Below are 20,629 nucleotides of genomic sequence, written 5' to 3' on the forward strand. Positions count from 1 at the left end.
TACATGTGTACGTGTTTTATGGATGCATGAAAGAGAGCGAGAGAGATGATTCCATGACCATGCTTGCGATGTCTCCCCATACTACATAGGCAAGTTTGGCAGATCACTGGTGTCATCTTCATCGTCTAGAGCATCACAAGACTCCCAAAATTGTTATTTTCATCTTAGAACTCTTGTGCTGTCATTCTCGCATGGTTATTCCCTTGTACTATGTAGGCAAGTTTAGGCAGAACCCTTGTGTTGTGTTCATTCATCTAGAATATCATACATGTATTCGTGTTTTATGCACACGTGAGAGGGAGCGAGAGAGATGATTACACGACCATGCTTGCGATGTCTCTTCATTGTACTGCGTAGGCAAGTTTGGACATAAAACTTGTGTTATCTTCATCGTATAGAGCATCACCAGGCTCCCGAAATTTTGTTATTTTCAGCGTAGAACTTTTGTGTTGTCATTCTCACAATGTCTCCCTATTGTACTACAGCAAGTTTAGACTTTAGACAGAACCTTTGTGCTGTCTTCATCATATAGAGTACTACCATACATGTATTCATGTTTTATGCACCCATGAGAGGGCGCGACTGACCGAGGGAGATGATTTCTTGACCATGCTTGCGATGTCTCCCCATTGTAGTACATAGGCAAGTTTGGACAGCACACATGGGTCATCTTCATTTTCTAATGCATAACCAGACAACCAAAATTGTGTTAATTTTCAGCTTCTTTTTCTGATCCATCTTGGCAGATCTCATTGATGCTTGGCTTTCCGAACTTACCTTGCAAGTTCGTATAAAGCTTTCTCTGCAACAAGGTACTTGCTTTGCTTCCCCCAAGTGGGGAGCTATGCATCACGAGACAGCCATGTGAGGAACTTTTTGGATGCATTTTTCCTAACATAGCTGTGGTTGCAAACTGATCAAGTCTAACGTGGGCCAATTTCACTCAATATGTTTGACACTGTGACCGATCCATAGGGTTCTAACTCTCGTGTTCTATATCGTTTGTTAAGTATTAATCGAACAAATAACATTCCCTTATCTTTTTGGGTGGTTCTAATTTTAACGATCGGATATTGAATTTTACTCTATGCTTGTTTGATTGTGTCAAAGTTCAAATCGGATGTGAATACAAATTCTTATAAATTGAAAATTGAGTTCAAGAGGAGTTGAAATAATTGGGTGTGAGGATTCTAAGGACCTCGAGGATATGTCATCTCTTGGTTTATTGGGGAACATATTTGTTCTTAAAATATAATTTACGTGTAAGACTCTTGGCCTTTCAAGGCAATCAAAAGCCCACGAAGAGTAGCGGGGGAAGTCCCATCCCCTGGCTGAAGGCTGAAGCTCATTTCCTACTCCTTGCACTCCAAAGTAGAAGGCTAAGTTTTTAGCGTTTCAGAAGTATAAGGCTGAGTTTTAGCGCTTCAAAGTGTCGCTCTAGCTATGCTTCAACTTACGCATTAGTGACCTTTTTATAGCACAAAAAGTTGATGCTCAGAGGATTCAAAATGGACACTGGCCACTCAATGACGGAATTGAATGTGATAAATTGTACAGGGAAAAAAAAATCTACAATAGAATAATGAAATAGTAGTAGGCAAGTACAACATAGTTTCTAGCTGCATGAGAAGACAGGGTTGACTGAAAGAGGGGCATAAGATGGGTTGGTTTTAGGTTAAGGGTGTCATTGCTCACCTTTAGTCTCTAGAAGTCTCTCATTAAAAGAGGCAAGTGCCCTTCCAAGTTCAAATGTAGCTCTTCCGGTACCTCGAAAAGGCTCTGAAAGCTCATGCAGCCGTAATTGTGGCCATGTTTAGCCGCATTACGCCTCTAATGAGCTCATAGCTTAGTATGGCCATAAAGAGGCAAAGCTTCCCTGTGCCCTTTTTGCCTTTTGGTAGTGACTGGTTCAATGAATTTTGCTATGTGCAGCATCATTACGACCTTGATCTTTAGGTCTAGAGTGATAGGGCTTGACCAGGTTTTGCCTAATGGGAATCAAATTTGCATTAGAATGGGGCATTATGCACTTTTTAGTTGTTGGGATGCAGATTCTTATTTTTATGTCGAACAAGATCAGGTTGATCAAATTTTGGGATTCTGTTGTGAATTTATCAATATGTATTTCATATCTGAATTTGGTCATTCATTGGTGTATATCTGCTTTGTTTAATCTGATTAATCAGTTTTAGATTCTGTCAGTTATCTGATCTAAACTCAAAGTCTGACATTCCAACAAAGTTGGGGCTACGTGAACATCCTGGATCATATTATTGTGTACTTCTGAAAGGATGCATAAATCTCTCTCTCTCTCTCTCTCTGAGAAGCTGATTCAACTAGTGTAATGTAAGGACCTAACGCTTAGATTGGTTGTGATCCAACTGAATCCAATTCTTGGTATAAAATCTACATCTGCTAAAATGATTTTGGTCGGTCCAAATGCAATCCAGTGGACCCAAAGTTTTCAAAACCCTAATTTTAATAGCCTTCAGATAGAGCATTGCACTTGGATTCAGCTTCCACTTGCAGGCACATGGTCCAGAACCACACCTCATGGGCAGATTTGTTCTTGTTCACGTTCATGAACGCTTCTGCTTTGGCCCTAATCAAGAGAAGCAGGTCCCACTGTGTCTGTATTCAAACGAGTCCAGCCCGGTACAGGCCCACTGGGCCCATCATTCCTAGATGGTAGTCAATGTGCGGGCTCGGCAGAGCCGAGCTCATACAGACTTTGACCAAGCCTCCCAGCTCATCAACCTTATCTAAAGAGCTCGGTAGTGCAGGTAGAACAATGTTGTAAGAAGATGGACAAAGATTAACTAAACGGAGACAAATTTGACAATCTTTTCTTAGGACGTTCGATCTGCAAAGATCTGTTTGATAGTAGAATTATGTTTTTACTTGTATCACAAGGATAAGTGGATATATAACATTACTTGTGATACAAGGACTTCTTGCAAATCCAATTACCATTTGAAGGTTGGCTGCTGGGGCTTGGAAACTATTTTGTTTCATTAATGAGTGACATTTTACATCAGATTTTATTTTAGTAGAAACTAATTCAAATTTGATAAGAAAGATACGCATAACGAGTGAATTTTGTTTAGCACAAATTCATACTTTCGATCTTAAGATGCAACGTTTACGTTTTTTGTGTTTTTCAGCATGAGAGTTTTAAGCTTTGATTTGGATTTTGGAGGATATGAGTGCTTGACTTTTGAGAACTTGGATTTGTGAACTAATAGTGAAAATTACTTCCACAAGATTTTAGAAATGCAACCTCCAATTTATCTTGCTCACATGGGGGAATCAACCTAACAGTATGCATTATAGAGAGAACATATTCAATATTTGGCAATCATACATGTGCACGCACACACACACACACACACATGTATATACAAAGCCTCAATAGAAGATGAAGTTCGATATGCATTCGAAAAACATTCTTTTATTGTGTCAAAATATAAGCTTTTAAGGCATGAGAATGACATTCACATAGAAATTGTGAAAAAAAATGAAAATTGATATTGTACGCTAAGAGCTCATTTGGCAAATAGAACAATTTGTAACAGGTCCACTAATTTACACTGAAAGTTAGGACAAAATCATAAAACACTTTTTAAGGTATTCTATGAATGTGCCCTAATCTTTGACCATATTCATCTAACAGTTACATTCTACTTTGTTTTCCAAACATACCCTAAATGGAGCACATCTTTGGTTTTTTGACATACAAATCTGTCTTTTTCTTTTCTGTAAGACTAACTCTGTAAATGTGATCTCCATGTTGAAAGCCAAGAGAACCCACAAAGCGATCTTGTTTCCCCAATGAAAGTTGGGGATTTTGGAGTCGATGACACTTCATTATATTGATTCTTGAGGCCTTACAATAAGTAATATAGATATTATGAGAACCTAATCCCTATGCTGATTTACAGGTTTTAAGACATGGAGATCAGGTCAGCTTTGTGGAAAATATGATCATTAATGTGAGTAGCAATAAAGACGTATAACCATTTGGGCGTCTAACATTTTTATATGCAAAAAACGTCTTTGTTGTACGCCGAATGTAACATGCCTTAATTGTTTCCCATAAATATTATATGTATCTTTTTGCGAAATTGACGGCAAAGATGTAGTCCGCATTTCCAGAAAACAAATGAAGCAGCAGAGAGCTCATGTTTTTATATCAATGTATATGTAAGATTTTGGAGATCTAAAAATTTGATAATTGGTTTGTGAGATGTATTAAATTATAATGAAACATACAGAAAAGTGTCTATACATGGGTTTCTAGGGCTTAAGGCCTGGATATCATATTCATTCAGTTTTTGATAGTATGATCCCTGATGTGAAAAACAGCTATGGGGCGTTACATTTTTAGTAATATAATATCTTTCCATATTAACGTGTGAGGTTAACTGATTTTCACATATAAGAGTACTTTTTATCTTCCCTCTCCAAAACTAACCACAGAAGTATGATGCCTATCCTAGAAAACTTGAGAAACAACCTAAAACTATATTTCCATGCATAAATAGTTTTTTTGTAGGAAACGAGACACATTTTTTTTAATCCTAGTCCTATCTACTGTGACAAAAAATGAGTGGGAATCGTTGGTTGGACATTATATATATATATATAGAGAGTTTAGGAGAGTAGGGAACCGTTCTTCGAATTGGACCTACCATATTGTTTATGGGAGATGAGTCATTCTAAGTTCTTAAGTGCATTCAGAAACCCTAATTAAAATATCTTTGGTGCCGAAAGAGTATTCCTCGAATAAGTATCCATTATAAAGATAAAGACTATTTATGTTTATATACTACTTCCTATATAACGACACTTGATTTATTACATTAATCACATTATGCCATGGAATTGACTGCTGAAATCACAGATAAAAGTGGTATTTTTGACGTGAAAATAATGATACCATAGAAGGACCCGTTTTATTTCAATAAATGGCCATTTAAGAGAGAGAGAGAGAGAGAGAGAGACATAAAAGAGGGGGAGGCAGCCAAGCCTCCATATCTGTACCGCTTCGCTCTTCCACCTCCGCGTCTCTCTGTAGCCACCATCTCGAGTAAGCAGAATCCATCTTCGAGGTGGGTTGTTCTGTCTTCCACTAGAGTTATGTAACCCCCATCTGTCCTTGTGCTTATTTATCTCTTCCAATTTGGGTGGGGTCAAACTCAGCTTTTCTTTTTGGGCTTTTTCTGTGCTTTGATTGTTTGGGTCGCATGAATTGTATGATGGGGAGACCGGGATTTTTTGGGGTGTTAGATTTCAATGATTACTCAATTGGGTTCTTCCAGAATTGGCGTTCTGATGTCGGTTTCGTGGTTTTTTTATTGTGAAGTAAGGGGTTTTGGGGATCGAGAACGATGGCAGGGTCTGTTAGCGATGACAATGGAATGGGGGGATCATCGGAGGTGATCTCTAGCAACCAGAGATGTCCGTCGGGAGATTCCATCTCTGAGTGGAGATCGTGTGAGCAAGTTGAGAATGGTACCCCATCAACGTCCCCTCCATACTGGGACACCGATGACGATGATGATTGTGGTATGACCAGTTTTACCTGTTTGTTATTGTATTATGTGGTTCGCTTTCTAATTCACATTCTCCCCAATGGCTTTTCAAGATTCAATCCAATTTGCATCTGTTTCTTCGCCGTCTATGGCATCTATAGCCTCTCTGCGCAGTGATTTTGAGATTATAGAGCATCCCAACTGAATCTGTGAGTTTAAGTTCTCAAATTGTTCCTCGTAACACCGATGTAATTTGGTTCTTTCTCTCTCTATGCGAAAGAAACTGTTACATGTATGTTGCATCACAGAGTTGCTCTTTATGTTTTTCGCTGAGGTGATAGAAAAGTTTATTTGCGAGTCGGTAACGTACAAACCAAGCCGCGTCCTGTGTGATGAGATATCGCCTGCCAACACCCGATACAAATTTGATTGCCACTAAATTGGCTCCAACCATTTTTGCTCCTTATATTGCAAGCACATGAGTGTGGATACATGCAAGGAGCTCTTCCGAAGAGTCTGTAAGTTCTGTTATTTTAATATATCTCACGGAGCTATGTTCATGCAGCTGCCCCATGCTGAGAACCAAAATTTTTTGCCCTTCTACAAGTGAGAACCAAGAAGGAGCTAAATTGCAGGAGACTTTTTCCATATGGCTGGAAATAAGCTGAAAGCATTTATTTGCCACAAATTCCTAGGTTATGCTGGGTCTGACCCACCCTATGAAAAGTAGCCACACAAATCATTTCTGTTTGGTTGCAGTTTAGCGGACGGCTCAGTGCATCAGTTAACAAGCATTACCTTGTTGCAGCATAATTTTTAGAAAGAAAAAAAGATGGACAAAGAGAAGTCATGAACCGCTTTTGGTTTGTTGAATTTGACACCGACAGACTATCAAGAGGCCTATATTCATACCATTCCATGTAAAACTCCCTCGTCAAGGTGGCACGATACCACCTGTTTTCTGCCAGTGTCGTTAAGTGAATCAGCACTTGAAATGTTTTCTGGAAGAGCAAAATCTATCAAACCAGGCATTTATTGGCAACACAGCTGTTGCTTATCTAAGACCAATAACAAGGGAAGTTTGTTGCACCGTCATTGCAACATCACTTACCCCCCAAAAAAAAAGGAAGGAAAGAAAGAAAATCATATAAGCAGAACACTAGCACTATCTGCTGCAAAATGAGATTGTATATGTCCAGTGAAAGCTTTATTCAATACTTTAACATGCTAGAACCCCTAGACGATATACTTTGTTCCTAGCAGCATGGCCTGTGCATGGCTCCATATTTTTCCCTGTTCAATTTGGTGAAGGTTGTGCATAAATGCCATATCCATTTATTTGCATAATTTTATTCAATAATTTGAACATTTTGTGTCCAAAATTTTTAGTTGGTGAACACCTAAGACTCTTGACATAATGCTGCTTATCGTATGCAATTGTATAAATCTAGGAATGAACTTGTTCATTGACTTTGACTCCCTTCTGCTTTGTTATATATGATTGCACCTACTCCCTTACCTTTTTGTGTCGTACATTAGGTATTATGAAATTTGAAGATTTATAGTGGTTAACTGGTTACGAAGCTTCGCTATTATTGGATCTTATTTGTAAAATGCGTGTCTGTCCTGAAGGTTTGAACTTTTACCAGTATCACTGGTGGTCTACTGTTATGACTGTCAAATGTCTACGGTCAATTGATTCCTGTATGAGATGTTTGTTAGAGGTGTTCTGGTTCTAACTTTGCATGATTGATGTTTGTGCTTCTTAATTTCATTGATAACTTTGTCATTATATATTAAGTTCAACAGTTCTTACCTCTGTTTAGCATGAAGAAGTGTTATACTTATTGTTTTAGATATGCTATACCAGTTTAATTGGTGTCATTTTTCTAAAAATTGAAGAGATATGGTCTTACTTACAACAGCTGCTGCTTGTGGGTGAATTGATCATCAATCGTGTCTCTGTGTGTATGCATGAAAATAAGACCTGGTATGGTTAGTATACAAATGAGATATAAAAATATAGGTAATCTATTGCAGAGTGTAGCATGAGAAGTTGGAAAATTGGTCAGGAAACCAGTAAAGTTTTGCATCAACTTGCACAAAAATTATTCAAGAAAATGTAATGTACTTCGTATCCTGGATATAACTGTTGCATTTGGGAGAGGTATGGTTTCTCAAACGAACCAAACAAACCACGCAGCATGACGCAATTTATGTCCCGATATATAAATGTGAATTCAGATTGTCATTGGAGGCTGTATCCCGGTGGAATTAGTTATTTACATCTCCCATTAGTTTTCGCTCGCAGTGATTGGAGTGGGTCTCACGAGCTATAAAGTCTTCACACATGTTATTTCTCAAAAACTTTGGTTATATTCATCATCTATTAGGTTCTTACTTGTTAGTCTCATTGGAGGATGACTTTTGCTTGTTTAGGACCAAAGCCATCTGAATTATATGGAAAGTTTACTTGGAAGATTGAAAACTTCTCACAAATAAACAAACGAGAGCTGCGAAGTAATGCATTTGAGGTTGGTGGATATAAATGGTAAGAGCTCTTCCATATTTTTGTCTGAGTTTCTTGCTATTCTCATTGCACTTACCTTATGTGCCTGTTTGGGTATTTAATATCTTGACCTGGTAATTGTAAAAAATACTACAGGTATATCTTAGTCTACCCACAAGGTTGTGACGTATGTAACCATCTTTCTTTGTTCCTGTGTGTTGCTAATCACGACAAACTTCTTCCTGGTGATGTATCTGATAATAAAATCATTGTATACTTTTATATTCTTTTTCTTATTAATAGAGGACTCATGTGTTTCTTTTTCCCTTTTGTTTTTCTGTTGGCAGGTTGGAGTCACTTTGCACAGTTTACAATAGCTGTAGTGAATAAAGATCCAAAAAAGTCTAAATACTCAGGTGTGCAGAAGTATTTCTCATATGGTTTTCAATCTACACTTTGGAGCTTGTCGCTGGAATTTATGCTAACATGTAAAGGGAACTTTGCCAGATACTTTGCATCGGTTTTGGAAGAAGGAACATGATTGGGGATGGAAAAAGTTCATGGAGTTGTCAAAAGTGTTTGATGGTTTCATTGTTGGTGACATGCTTGTAATAAAGGCACAAGTTCAAGTTATTAGGTATGTATACTATGCTTGTTTTTCACATAAACAAAATGTTCACGCATTGTTGGGTAGCAAAAAGTTCCTGTCCAGGTCTCTTCTTTTCTCAAATTTTTGTTTTTGCTGATTTTTTTTTGAAGGACAAATTAGTTGTTTGATATACTGCTTTTAAGTTGGTTATAGTGGTTCAAACTTCAAAGTAGTTTCTTTTTTTTGTTTATTTTTCTTTGTTCCTTTCTCTTTTTATCTTTTTTATTCTTTTGATAACACTCTTAATTCTGCAATCTTTATATCTAGGTGCTTTTAAACATCTTGTATCGGTAGATCTTATTTCACCTGTTTAACATGGATTCCATCCTTCTCCTTTATAACTGAAAGATTAATATTAGGGGAAAGGAAAACAAAATGTGTAAATGGGAGGAATCAGTGACCAGGAACTTCAAATCCTAGTCCATATATAGTTCAAGTGGACCAGAGTGTCAGCCTGGATCTCCATATGAATGGTCATGTTGCTGAAAAGTACAGCTAAATGGACCGAGCTGTCTTGCCTATCTAGTAGGTCTGGATTATAAATTTCTGTGCCATTTGATGTCTTTTCCTCTGTAGCATGGATGCTGGGTGAACTTTCAATATGAGTCAATGGAGATTGCCTTTCTGTGATCCTGCATTTTATGACTTATTGCCCAGTTTGTTGTTATCATGTTTAATGAGTATCCAAGTTTTGTGTCCCTTATGGATTGAATGCTGGCCTGCATGTGCCATATCACCTTCCATTTTGATTGTTTAAGTTGCTTTTGGCTGCCCTTGAGTCTGTTTGTTACTTAGGATTTACTTGTTTGATCTATTATGTTGTTTAGGAAAAATAAATTACATTATTTGTTAACCAACCAAAGGTAGTAGCATGTAGTGGGCTCTCTATTCTTATGTTATTGATATGCTTAGTTTGTTTTGCACAATGTCGTGCCATTCGAGCATTTAACCTTTGAAACATTGAAGTCCATTGCATTGTTTCCCAGGGAGAAGGCACATCGTCCTTTTCGTTGCCTTGATTGCCAGTATAGGCGGGAGCTTGTTCGAGTGTACTTAACAAATGTTGAAGGAATCTGCAGACGATTTGTTGAAGAGAGGAGGAGCAAGCTTGGGAAGTTGATTGAGGATAAAGGAAGATGGACAAGGTATTTCTTGCTGCTCTTTTTCTTTAAGCTTTTGTAGAATGTGTCTCAGCTATGGTACTGCCGTGCCAGGATGCTTTCATTTTTTATGTAGGCATAATATGATTTTCATTATGTACAATCTTTAACATGTTAAAGTGGTTCACTATGGGATTTACAGCTTCCGTGCATTTTGGTTGGGAATGGACCAGAATGCAAGGCGCCGCATGTCAAGAGAGAAAAGTGACACCATATTGAAGCTTGTTGTGAAGCAATTCTTCATAGAGAAGGAAGTGACCTCCACTCTAGTCATGGATTCTTTGTACAGTGGCCTGAAGGCTCTTGAAAGCCAAAGTTCAAACACATGCAGAAGGACAAAGTCAACTGAACACGAGGAAATGCCACTTCCAATTGTTCATGTTGAAAAGGATATGTTTGTTCTGGCCGATGACGTGTTGCAGTTGCTTGAGAGGGCTGCAGCTGAGCCTTTGCCTCCACTGAAGGATGACAAGGGTCCTCAAAACCGGACAAAGGTATGCTTAATTCTTACAGATCTGTTGACCTAGCTACTGCAATCATGGGTTAGTTTGTTGACATGAATATATGCTAATACTTTCGAGTGTGGGTAAAAGATGTGACAATCTCCAGTCTTTTTCTTGAAGGAATATTGTATTGTAAAGTCATAGTCACAAATATCGTTTAGGGGTTTTAAACGCCAAGGTTTTTCTTAGGTATAATACGACAGAGTTGTTTTTCTTGAGAAAATCTCGGCAAATTGCACAACAATTAAAAAAAGGAAGATCTTAAAAGTAAAATGCAAAAATAAAAATGTGAAAAAAAGAAGATCTTAAAAGTAAAATGTGAAAACAAAAATGTGGTAGTAAAGAAATGTAAAAAGAATTGAAAAATGCAAAAAATATAAAAACAAAAAATATAAAAAAATGGAAAAACGCCAAAAACTGTAAAAAAAACTCAAAATGAATAAAATGAAAAAAAAAACATTTTTTTTGCTTTTTTTTTTCAATTTGAAAATTTTGCTGTCTTTTTTGGCTGACCTATTTTTCATGTTTTTAATGCATTTTTTGGTTAAAAAAAACATGTTTTTTGTGACTATGCTGTAAACAAAAAAAAGTCGTTAACATGGTTGCTGTGCCTGAGTACTTGTCCATAAGGGGAATGTCCTAAGGTCCCTTGCATAATTAGAATATGTTCAGAAATACTTGGTATTATATCCCAGTGCATGCTATAAGAAGGTGGGCAGTTGTTTGCAAGATTTATTGACATTGGTTGTGTGGTTAGATGTTTGATAGGAGGGAAGCAGGTGAACGAGCTTTTACTTTGTCTATTTATTTCCTAAAAATTTGTGGTGAGCATTTGTCCATGGTGATGTGGAACTGATATACTGATATATATCTACTATGCATATAAAAACAACAAACAACTCATAGTTATTGCTAAATTGACTGACAATTCATCTTCCAATGAAAATCATTCATATCTTTTTCATCTTGTTTATTTTATTTTGTGGATTGGCTTAAAAGAATTCAAATATCCAAATTGTTGGAAACATCAGAACATGTGGGGACAAGTAGAAGCAAATTGACAACTTAACCTCATGGATTTAACTTATATCATCCTCAAGGGTCAGTGGATTCTCGGACTGAGCTAGATTTGAACCAGTGAAGACATATTGTCATATGACTCATATCCTATTTGCAGTCCATCACCATTGACTGCTTGGGCTTCATCTTGGAAAGAATCAAATATTGGTTCATTGATAATTTATGGTCAACTTTTACTTCATTGTACCCTGCTACCCCTAGGGAAAATCGAATCTTTGCTGCCTCCTTAAAAAAAAGTTGTCCTCAACTACTAGAAGATAGGGGCATGGCCACCTAATTGCCATCACTGTACGCATGGCATGGGTAGTTTTTTGGAATTGAAAATGTCAATATAATTAATGCATGGACTGCCTTTATTATTCCATATGCTTATAATAACAATAGAATAAAACTTCTTGTTCATTCGGGATAATATAACAAGGTTATTTATATAACTTAATAATCAAAGGATTGGAGTATAAGGTTATGTCTTGCCCAACAGAGAAAGTAAAATCTCTTCAAGTCATGCAATAATACGAAGCAAGCACTTACGTAAGGAGTAGCAACTTTTGGTGATGATATGTTGAACTTTCCTTGAGTTTGAATTTTTGGGCATACTTTATGCTGCATATTGGAACGATACTCTTGAAATTTTCTCATGGTTGTGCTACTAGGAAATATATACGTGTAGTCAGGTATGCATGTATTTTTTGGTACTTGCTTATTCTAGAACCAGATCACAATTGAAAGGTCTCTGATAAAGTTGTGTTATTGTGTAGCTTTTAACTATGAGCTTCATTTGTCTTGCTTAGTCTAGTGAAGGTTTGTTGGTTTCCATATGCTTTCCTGGCTTTGGCATTTTTGTTAGGAGTTCTTGTATCTTGTCTCTCATCATTCAATTTTGCTGCAGTGTCTTTTTAATTTTTATGCACGTGAATTTCTATGTACCGTCCTGATCCTATTTATCAAAATTAATTTGTTATTATTTTCAATGAGCATCATGGTTTTGTTAATCTGTTGTGCATTCTTAGGAGGGAATGTCTGGAGAGGACCTCAACAAAGACTCAATTGAACGTGACGAGAGACGCCTTACTGAACTTGGACGGAGGACTGTTGAAATATTTGCTGTAACTCAAATATACTGGTAATTACACGGCAGCTCTTCTGCATGCTTTTTCTTGTTAGCCTAAAATCTATGAAGTGCAGTTGGCTTAAGATGTTTTGAAGCTTTGCAAGTTGTGTGAATAGGTGGACACATGCTGGGATATCAACTGGTTATTATGATGGGGCATGTTTTCTCAAGAAAATGAAGCTGTATAAAGAAGCTTATAGAAAAGAAGTCCATACACATAAGCAGGAAGAAGAGAAAGAGGCTCTTCCTTTTTCCGGTTTGGGGTGGGAAGGGAATGAATGTGGGTGGCGTGGGCTCTTTAGATTCTTGGATTGGCGGAAGTGTTATATAATAAGCTGTTATTGTGATGCACCTGGAAGCTGGGAAAAAATAGGATCTTCCTAAAGTTCTTGAATCTATAGAAACTTAAAGATGGAAACTTAAATTAAATGCTGAACTAGATTGAGTGGCAGAAACATATTGTTCACATCTTATTGAAAGCTTCTCTCTTGTGTCTTCCTCTTGATTAGGCTTCATATTGTCTCTTATTGAACTCTAGAAATTCCTTTTTCAACTTGTGAGAAACTACTTTTATTGTACTGCATCTTTTCCACATCAGTCTGCTTCATGTGTCATAAATTTATGCTCAAACGGACTATTGGATCCAGTGGTTGTCTTGCGGATGATATTCAAGTAGGTTAGCTACGTACAGCTATAGGATTGGACGTTTAGGTAACAAGTAGTTCAACTGTATAATTCTTGCTACCGAGCTTCTAATCAATTTCACTAAACGAAGGATGCCTCCAATGGTCTACAATCAGTCATCAGTTTGTCATGAATTATAAGACGGCACTCTCTTCTTAGATTTACCATCATCAACCACAATAGGATGCCTCCAGTGGTCTATGATTGTTTGTACATTTTTCGATTTAGTAATGGTTCCCAACCTGTGTGCTGCAATCGTTTGAATCTATCTTCCATTCTTCTTTGGAATTGGCAGGTACTTCAGCTGAATCCCATGTCAAAATTCAAAGGGACAATGTTGTAAAAAGTGTATCGTAAACCGTATTGGACCGGCCAATAGGTACGATGTATCACAAAGTATCGTAAAATTATTCTTTAATTCAAAAAAATTCTGAAAAAACATAAAAAACAGAAAAAATAAGGAAAAATCAATAAAATAGGTTCTTTACTTTTTTATACAAAGCATGTTATACATAGTGATAGACTTATTATAGCTATGGAGTTATTTCACGAACATTCAGAACCCATAATATCATATGATAACACAACATGATCTAAGACGTCAAAGAACATAATTTATAACATGATCTACATAATAACACATAAAAAAAACAAGTTTTAATTGCTATACATCACATACATCACGTTGCAAGATGAAATTGTTCAATTTTAATGCAAAAAGTGACAAATGAATTCAGTGTCATTCATAATCTTCACCATCTTTATTTTCATTGTCATCTTTCGTAGAAGAAATTGAAAAAACCCTTTTTCTTCAAACAAGAATTGGTCACCCACGCACAAATCTGCTCTCAAATTGATAATTTCATAGTGAAATCAATGATTCTCTTTCAAAATTGCCACAAAGGCACAAACTCTCTCTCCTCCAACCCTTAGATATGTTTAGAAATGAAGAGAAAGGCGAGTTTTAAAAATTATGTTTAACAAATGGGGGTTTGGAGCCTCTATTTTTTGAAATAGACCCTTGGTGTACGATATGGGTGATACACATATGATGCAGTATACACTACCTGTTTGAGATACAAGTGGTGTATCATATCACAAATTTAAAAAGCAACAGTATGTATTTTATGGTATGGCCCTTACAATACGTACCTTGCATAGGATACATGCTCAGTGTAGATGTTTATTTTAGGAGGAAGTTTGTTATGGATTTACGAGTAACAAGCTATGCTGTCATGAAGAAGGCCTGCACTAAGGGATGGTCCCAACACAAATATGTATTCTCCATCTTTTTGTTCTCTTTCAAGGTGATGAGTTCAACTATAAAGTGATGCAGTATGAAGCAATATTGATCTTATTGGTGGGAATCCTCCACTCTTGATGGAGGAATTTAGGACAGTGTAGAAGCCATGGAGTTCTGACATGGTACATAGTTTAAAATTTTTGTAAAGAAGAAGAATACAGTTTTGAGGTGTCTGATGTAGTCTTACCCGGTAGTAAAGATTCGAGAATGCATCTACACTTATGGTTCCTAGGAGTCTCAAGGCAAGGTCATGGATATGCTCTTATGCAGCTTCTATTGGTGAAGGGGTCTTCAGGTCCAAAAATCTAGGTTTTTGATGTGGAGGATGTTGTTAAAACTTGCCATCACCACTTTTAAATTCGGGATGTTGTTATCTTTTTGAACCAGAACAATGCTCTTGGCATACTCCAGGTGTTTTGCTTACACTACCAACTTGGATCTTCCTAACAATTGACAGCTCATTTATGCAAGAACGGCTTGGAGTATATAACTTGTTTCTTGGAAAAGAAACCTTATATCATGAGTAAATGATAAAATGAATTTATCAGTTATCACTTCTTCCTTGGCATTTTCACCATTAGAAGAAGAAAAGATTTCTTAGTTGGTTGCCATGGCAAACCATCAACCACTCAGATGGCTTGTCTTTGAAATTTCATCCACTTAAGCTTGATTGACTTGTTATTTACAATGCCTACTAGGGTATGTGTTAGCTAAGTCACCGGGTGCGCCAACTATGGTGGCACACCTGCACCCGCACCGATGCGGGTGCGGCCCGACATGGCATCAAATGAGTTTTGACTGTTCTGGAAAATGTTTTGGCCAAGTTTTCAATGATATATTGATTCAAGGTAACCTTGATAAAAAAAAGTTTAAAAATATAGACAAATAAAATTACTTATATGACAAATAACATATATATGTATATAATATATGTATACATATGTATATATATTCATATGCTCACGCCTCATCCGCACCCAATTTTTTTTGGAACTTGCCGCATCTCGCGCTGGCACCAGCACCCGCACCCATGTGACATAGTGTGTTAGTTATGGTATAGCCTTTATGCTGGGTAGCTAATAAAGGCCTATGATGGACTTGCCATTTACTGTGACTATGTTGGATAGGCTATTAGTTAGAAAGGCTGGTAAAAATTTTTCATTTACACATTCTTTTATGTCAGTCTTCCTATTTACAATTTTGGTATTGATGGAATTCTGCCTGAAGTTGGGTGCGAGTTTTGCTCTTATCGATTGCTTCATCTTCTATCAGGATATGGTGGGTGCTATGCCGGGCAGGTCCTACTTGATTGTAAGTGCTCCCACCTGGCCAGAGCTCCTTCCTGAGCTTGTAAACAACAAACTTAATTCTCTCTAATCAAATACTTGCTAGTTTCAAAAACCACTCTAATAAATCTTCTAGATGTAGCTGTCCATAATCCAAGAGGCTCCACATTGGTGTTCTTTCTCTAACTCGTGTAGGCTAAGACTGTTGAAACTTGAAATTATGAAAAAAGATTCCTATCCATGAACAGGCAGGTGAAAAGCGCTTTTTGTAAACAAGTGATTGCAATTATTATTGGCAACTGTTTGAAGATATCATTGACTGCTGCACAAGCTATTGAGCAACCCAGTGGTAAGGATAGGTTGTTTCTAGATGCCTCATCTATGGACTTATATGTGTCACTTTTTTGACCTGCGGACATGCTTAGTGCTAGTTCTAACACTAATTGATACAGCAGATATGTTTTTGTTTGTTAATCAAATCTTAAAACCCTGAGAGTCTGTAAGGAACAGGGATACCAGACTTAACTTTAACTATATTCTTAACTTCTAGTGATTAAAGCTGATTATCTACCTATTTATGGACTCAAGTTCCCATGTTAGGATAAAAGTACTTGGAAAGTAGTCCAAACTCACTCCTCGTTATCTGAATTTTTTTCTGTCATGGGGTTATCCTATTTGGATCTCAAGATGGTCTTCTAGGAAAATGGAGAACACGGAACACTTATACGATTTGTCAAAAATGTGAACTCATAATTTCCTTTAATTTGGCATGTTATCTTGATCTGTGGTGGGATATGATGATTGCTCTTTGTGGTTAAGAAAAAGTGATGATGTTAAAGAAACTTTGCCATTTACTGTTGATGTATTTTCTCCTTTTGTTTGTATTTGTTTAATAAGTTTATTTAACAAATAACCTGATTCCTTGGGGGCTGAGCTTCTTTTAGATATATGATTTGAAGGGCAGTCTCATGAGATCCACCATCATGTATTCTTGCCTGATATATTTCAATCTGCCTTGCAGCAATAGAATTGAAGTCGCTTATCAAGAGGCTGTTGCTTTAAAGAGGCAAGAGGAACTTATTCGTGAAGAGGAGGCAGCATGGCAAGCTGAAAATGATCTTAAATCAAAGCGCGCTGCATCTGACAAAGAAAAGCGAACTAAAAAGAAGCAGGTTATGTGTTTTCTTTGGATGGGTTTTTGGAACTTAATTTAGAAGCTAGAATATAACCCTAGAGGTTATCATCTTAATTGATTAGATTGACTTACAGCCTAAGAATGAGAAATTCTGCTGAAAACAATTTCTACTGAATTCATATTGTTGCATTAGGCTAAGCAAAAGAGAAACAATCGCAAGAAGGATAAGGCCAAGGATGAGAAATCTGGTGCACTGCTGCATGATAAGCACCAGAAGCAGACAATTTTGGAGGAAAGAACCCTCGTGGAATTCTCTGCCAAGGAACAGTCTGACCTTGCTAAATGTGATGCTCAAGAATGTGATGTTTCTGATGTGTCAGATACTGTGGAATATAATGTTGAAGCTTGTCAACCAACAGAAGACAGAGATGTTAGCCCAGTCAATTGGGACACAGATATGTCAGAAATACATCCCGCGACAGAAGCTAGTGGCTCTGAGATAAGTATTCAACGTGCAGAATATGGGAAAATTGACAAAAAGAATCGAACTGCCATGGACGACAGCTCCTCCACATGTTCTACTGATTCCGTTCCTTCCATTGTAATGAATGGGCAACACAGAGGACATGCTTTGCGTGGATACAACAGCCAAACATCACCAAGCAGGTTTGTGCGGTTTCTGCACTGGTTTTGTGTATCAAACATCCATGTTTACATCCTTGCTTATTTGTTCTTTTGATCCATTGCTGCAGAGAAAAGAATGAGCAGGCCAAAGAATGCCATGATCAAATTGGTTCCACCCATGATGGTGACAGACCATCTTTGGATTCTGTCCCAGATGCTGGCTTAGTATGTGATGATAGTAGCACCTGTGGAAGCATTGGACCTGAATCTGATTCTTTCTTGTCATTAAAAGATCGAACACGTTGGGTAGATCAGCATATTGAGAAGGTGAAGCTCTCCATCTGTTTGAATTTGTGGTGCATGATATATATGTGCACATGGATGGGATCCCTCAGGCACTCAGAGAACTAGAAATTTTGAATGCATGCTATTTTGCCTTCAGATATTGCTAGGATTGTATCAGAAAGTATAGCTTCCTACATTTGAATTGAGCAACCTTCTGATAAAGAAGGTTAGAGGTCAGCATATTTGAGCTTGCATGGCTTTTATGTATGAAAAATATCTTTCAGGCAGAAGTAAATGCTTGACTTTTCAAATTGCTAGAACTCTTCAGGAAGTCATGCTTCCTAAATCTGAATTTAGTAACCTTGCAAGAGAAAGATTACCCCTATATGAGTTCATATTGATTCTGTCTTGCTTTGAGAGATCCATTCCTGTTGGGGCAGGCTTCTAACTGTTGCAGGAAGCCTAGAACTGTATCATAAAGCTATGCTTCCTACATCTGTACCATAAAGCTGTTGCTGGAATTGTATGACAGAGCTCTGTGCAACTGAATTAGTGGTCTTGAATATCTTAAAGACTCATATTTTAGGTCTTGTTTCAACTTTCCTTCACTTGACTTGAGTTTGTTTGTTCCTTTTCCAGGATGAAGTTTCATTACAACAAAAACGGACTGTAAAAAATGTTGACCTTGAAAGACCTTCAAAGCAGTCACCTGAACGAGCAGAGGAAGTTTCATCATCCCCCGCCAGCCCACCTACTGTGAGAAATATGAAGCCTACTTCAGAAACAAGTGAAACAAGTGGGCTAGCTCAAGCTGAGCCAGTTCTTTCGAGGCAAGCATCTACGAACAGCCCATCGGAAAAAGGAGTGCTGCTACTAACCAGATCATCTAATCCCTTCTCATCCACGTCCCAAAATGAAACTCAAAGGCCGACAAGTATACCAAAGGTCCAGATAGATCACCATGATAACTCCTCACTGAAAACAATATCAAGTGATGCAAATGCTGCATTGTCAAGACCATCAAGTGCCCCAATTTTTGCTGCTTCTAGAGCGACAACTTCAGTCATATCCACTACTTCATCACCTCCATTGTTGGCACGCTCGGTGAGTGCAGCTGGCCGGTTAGGGACTAGTATTGATCAACAGTCGGCCACTTCATGTAGTCCTGCTGGTGCTTCTCAATCTTATAGAAATGCCATTATGAATGGACACAAAGTGAGAGCTTCAGGAATTCCTAGCTATTCCTCGTCCTCGTATCCTAGAGTAAGTCCAGCTTCTTCCTACTCTCAACCTCTCTCTTCAACATCAGCGACCTCATCATTGTCACATGGTGCATCATCGCCTGCATCCATAACAACTTCAATGCTCTGCCAGAGCAGCTCTGTGAGGAAACCTGGCAATTCTGCAGGTACAAGCAACTGTCCTGGTTTTACTTTTGGCACAGTGGCACCTGAGATATTGCAACCGCCGCATCAATCAGAATTGCTTCTTGACGAATCCAGTCCTGTCTCTTGGTTGAATGATAGCACGTCACAAGAAGGTGAGAACAGTCTCTTCTGCGAATCATATTTTCAGGACGTTCCAAGCCTGGAGGTCTCCAGTTCAGGTAATAGGCGTCCAATGGGCCTTGCTGACTCGCAGGATGAGTTTCCTCATCTTGATATTATCAATTACCTATTTGATGAGGAGCATAGTATCGGGAAAGCAGCAACAGTTGGTGGCATGCTAAAGGGCCCAGGGAATCATATCTTCAATAGGCAATTTACCTTTCCCGGACTGCATGGTTTTGGACGAGGGAGTGACATGGGAATGATGGACCCAGGCACTTCTTTGCATGGGAGTCAGCTTGAGAGGTCAGCAAGGTATGCTGGTAACAGTCTCCAGCTGGATTATGGCTCACGAACTGGTTGGTATGACATACAAAGAGAGGGGCATGACATTATGCTTTCTTCATATATGGCACAACCTACTGCATTGGCAGAGAGCTTCTTATGCACTAATCCTCTAGGTCAACTTCATTGGTCTGCAGATTCTTCTGATATTTCATTGTTGAGAAACTCCGAGGCAGATGGATCTCTTTTTCAAATGCCTGTTGCAGGCTATACCAACTTGGGTTGCAGCAATGGGCTTAATGGATACTCTGTATTCAGACCAGCAAACGGCCGTTGAAGGCTGTTAAGGTGATGCCTCTGTGTTCGGCTGCATGGTCCCCTAGCCCATTAATGTATTCAAGGTGTTTTCACATGAAAGTTTGGTGTAATCCTGCTCGCTTAAACGTTCTGTAAAGAGGGATCCACAATTTGCTTCTACTCGCATTTCTACTATCTCTGTTTGCATTTTCCTGTTTCTCTTTACTGATTCGAATTAGGAGCCATTAGTCCATTGGCTTCTTCAAGTTTCTGATGTGAAAGTTCCAAAATGAGGAGAAAAGTCACATGCCCTTGAGTTTGTTACTTTGACATCCCTCGGTTGATCTCTGTCAATCATTTTGGCACAAGCAGCTCAAATCGACATTCTTCTCATTTTGCTTACTAGGGCACGGCAGCACCCCAATTTGTTTGAGGTGTTTGAATAGCTTAAGTTATGCAGTTAAATTGCAAAGTAATTTAGATATGAAAAGTGATGATTAATTTCCGGTATTCTCGTTTTATATTCTGATACCCTTGTCTCTTAATATGGAAGCCACTCGTAATTGATCCTCCTCTTGTTAAAGAGGAAAATCACAGGTATGTACATCTGTGCAGATGGCAGTGGAGAGTCGGAAAT

General features: G+C 38.0%; 1 protein-coding gene across 1 annotated transcript; it reads left to right on the forward strand.

Annotated features, from left to right (window-relative positions):
• Positions 1–4,979: 4,979 nt before the first annotated feature.
• Positions 4,980–20,187, forward strand: LOC116253415 (TNF receptor-associated factor homolog 1b-like). Its single transcript, XM_031628228.2, has 13 exons — positions 4,980–5,111; positions 5,366–5,568; positions 7,974–8,085; positions 8,200–8,288; positions 8,391–8,459; positions 8,551–8,680; positions 9,679–9,837; positions 9,995–10,346; positions 12,446–12,558; positions 16,841–16,991; positions 17,148–17,620; positions 17,707–17,905; positions 18,503–20,187. The coding sequence occupies exons 2-13, from the start codon at positions 5,391–5,393 to the stop codon at positions 20,030–20,032; spliced, it is 3,555 nt and encodes a 1,184-aa protein (XP_031484088.1). The 5' UTR covers positions 4,980–5,111; positions 5,366–5,390; the 3' UTR covers positions 20,033–20,187.
• Positions 20,188–20,629: the final 442 nt, after the last annotated feature.

Source organism: Nymphaea colorata, chromosome 1 (genome assembly GCF_008831285.2).
Source record: "Nymphaea colorata isolate Beijing-Zhang1983 chromosome 1, ASM883128v2, whole genome shotgun sequence".
Taxonomy (NCBI): Eukaryota; Viridiplantae; Streptophyta; class Magnoliopsida; order Nymphaeales; family Nymphaeaceae; genus Nymphaea; species Nymphaea colorata.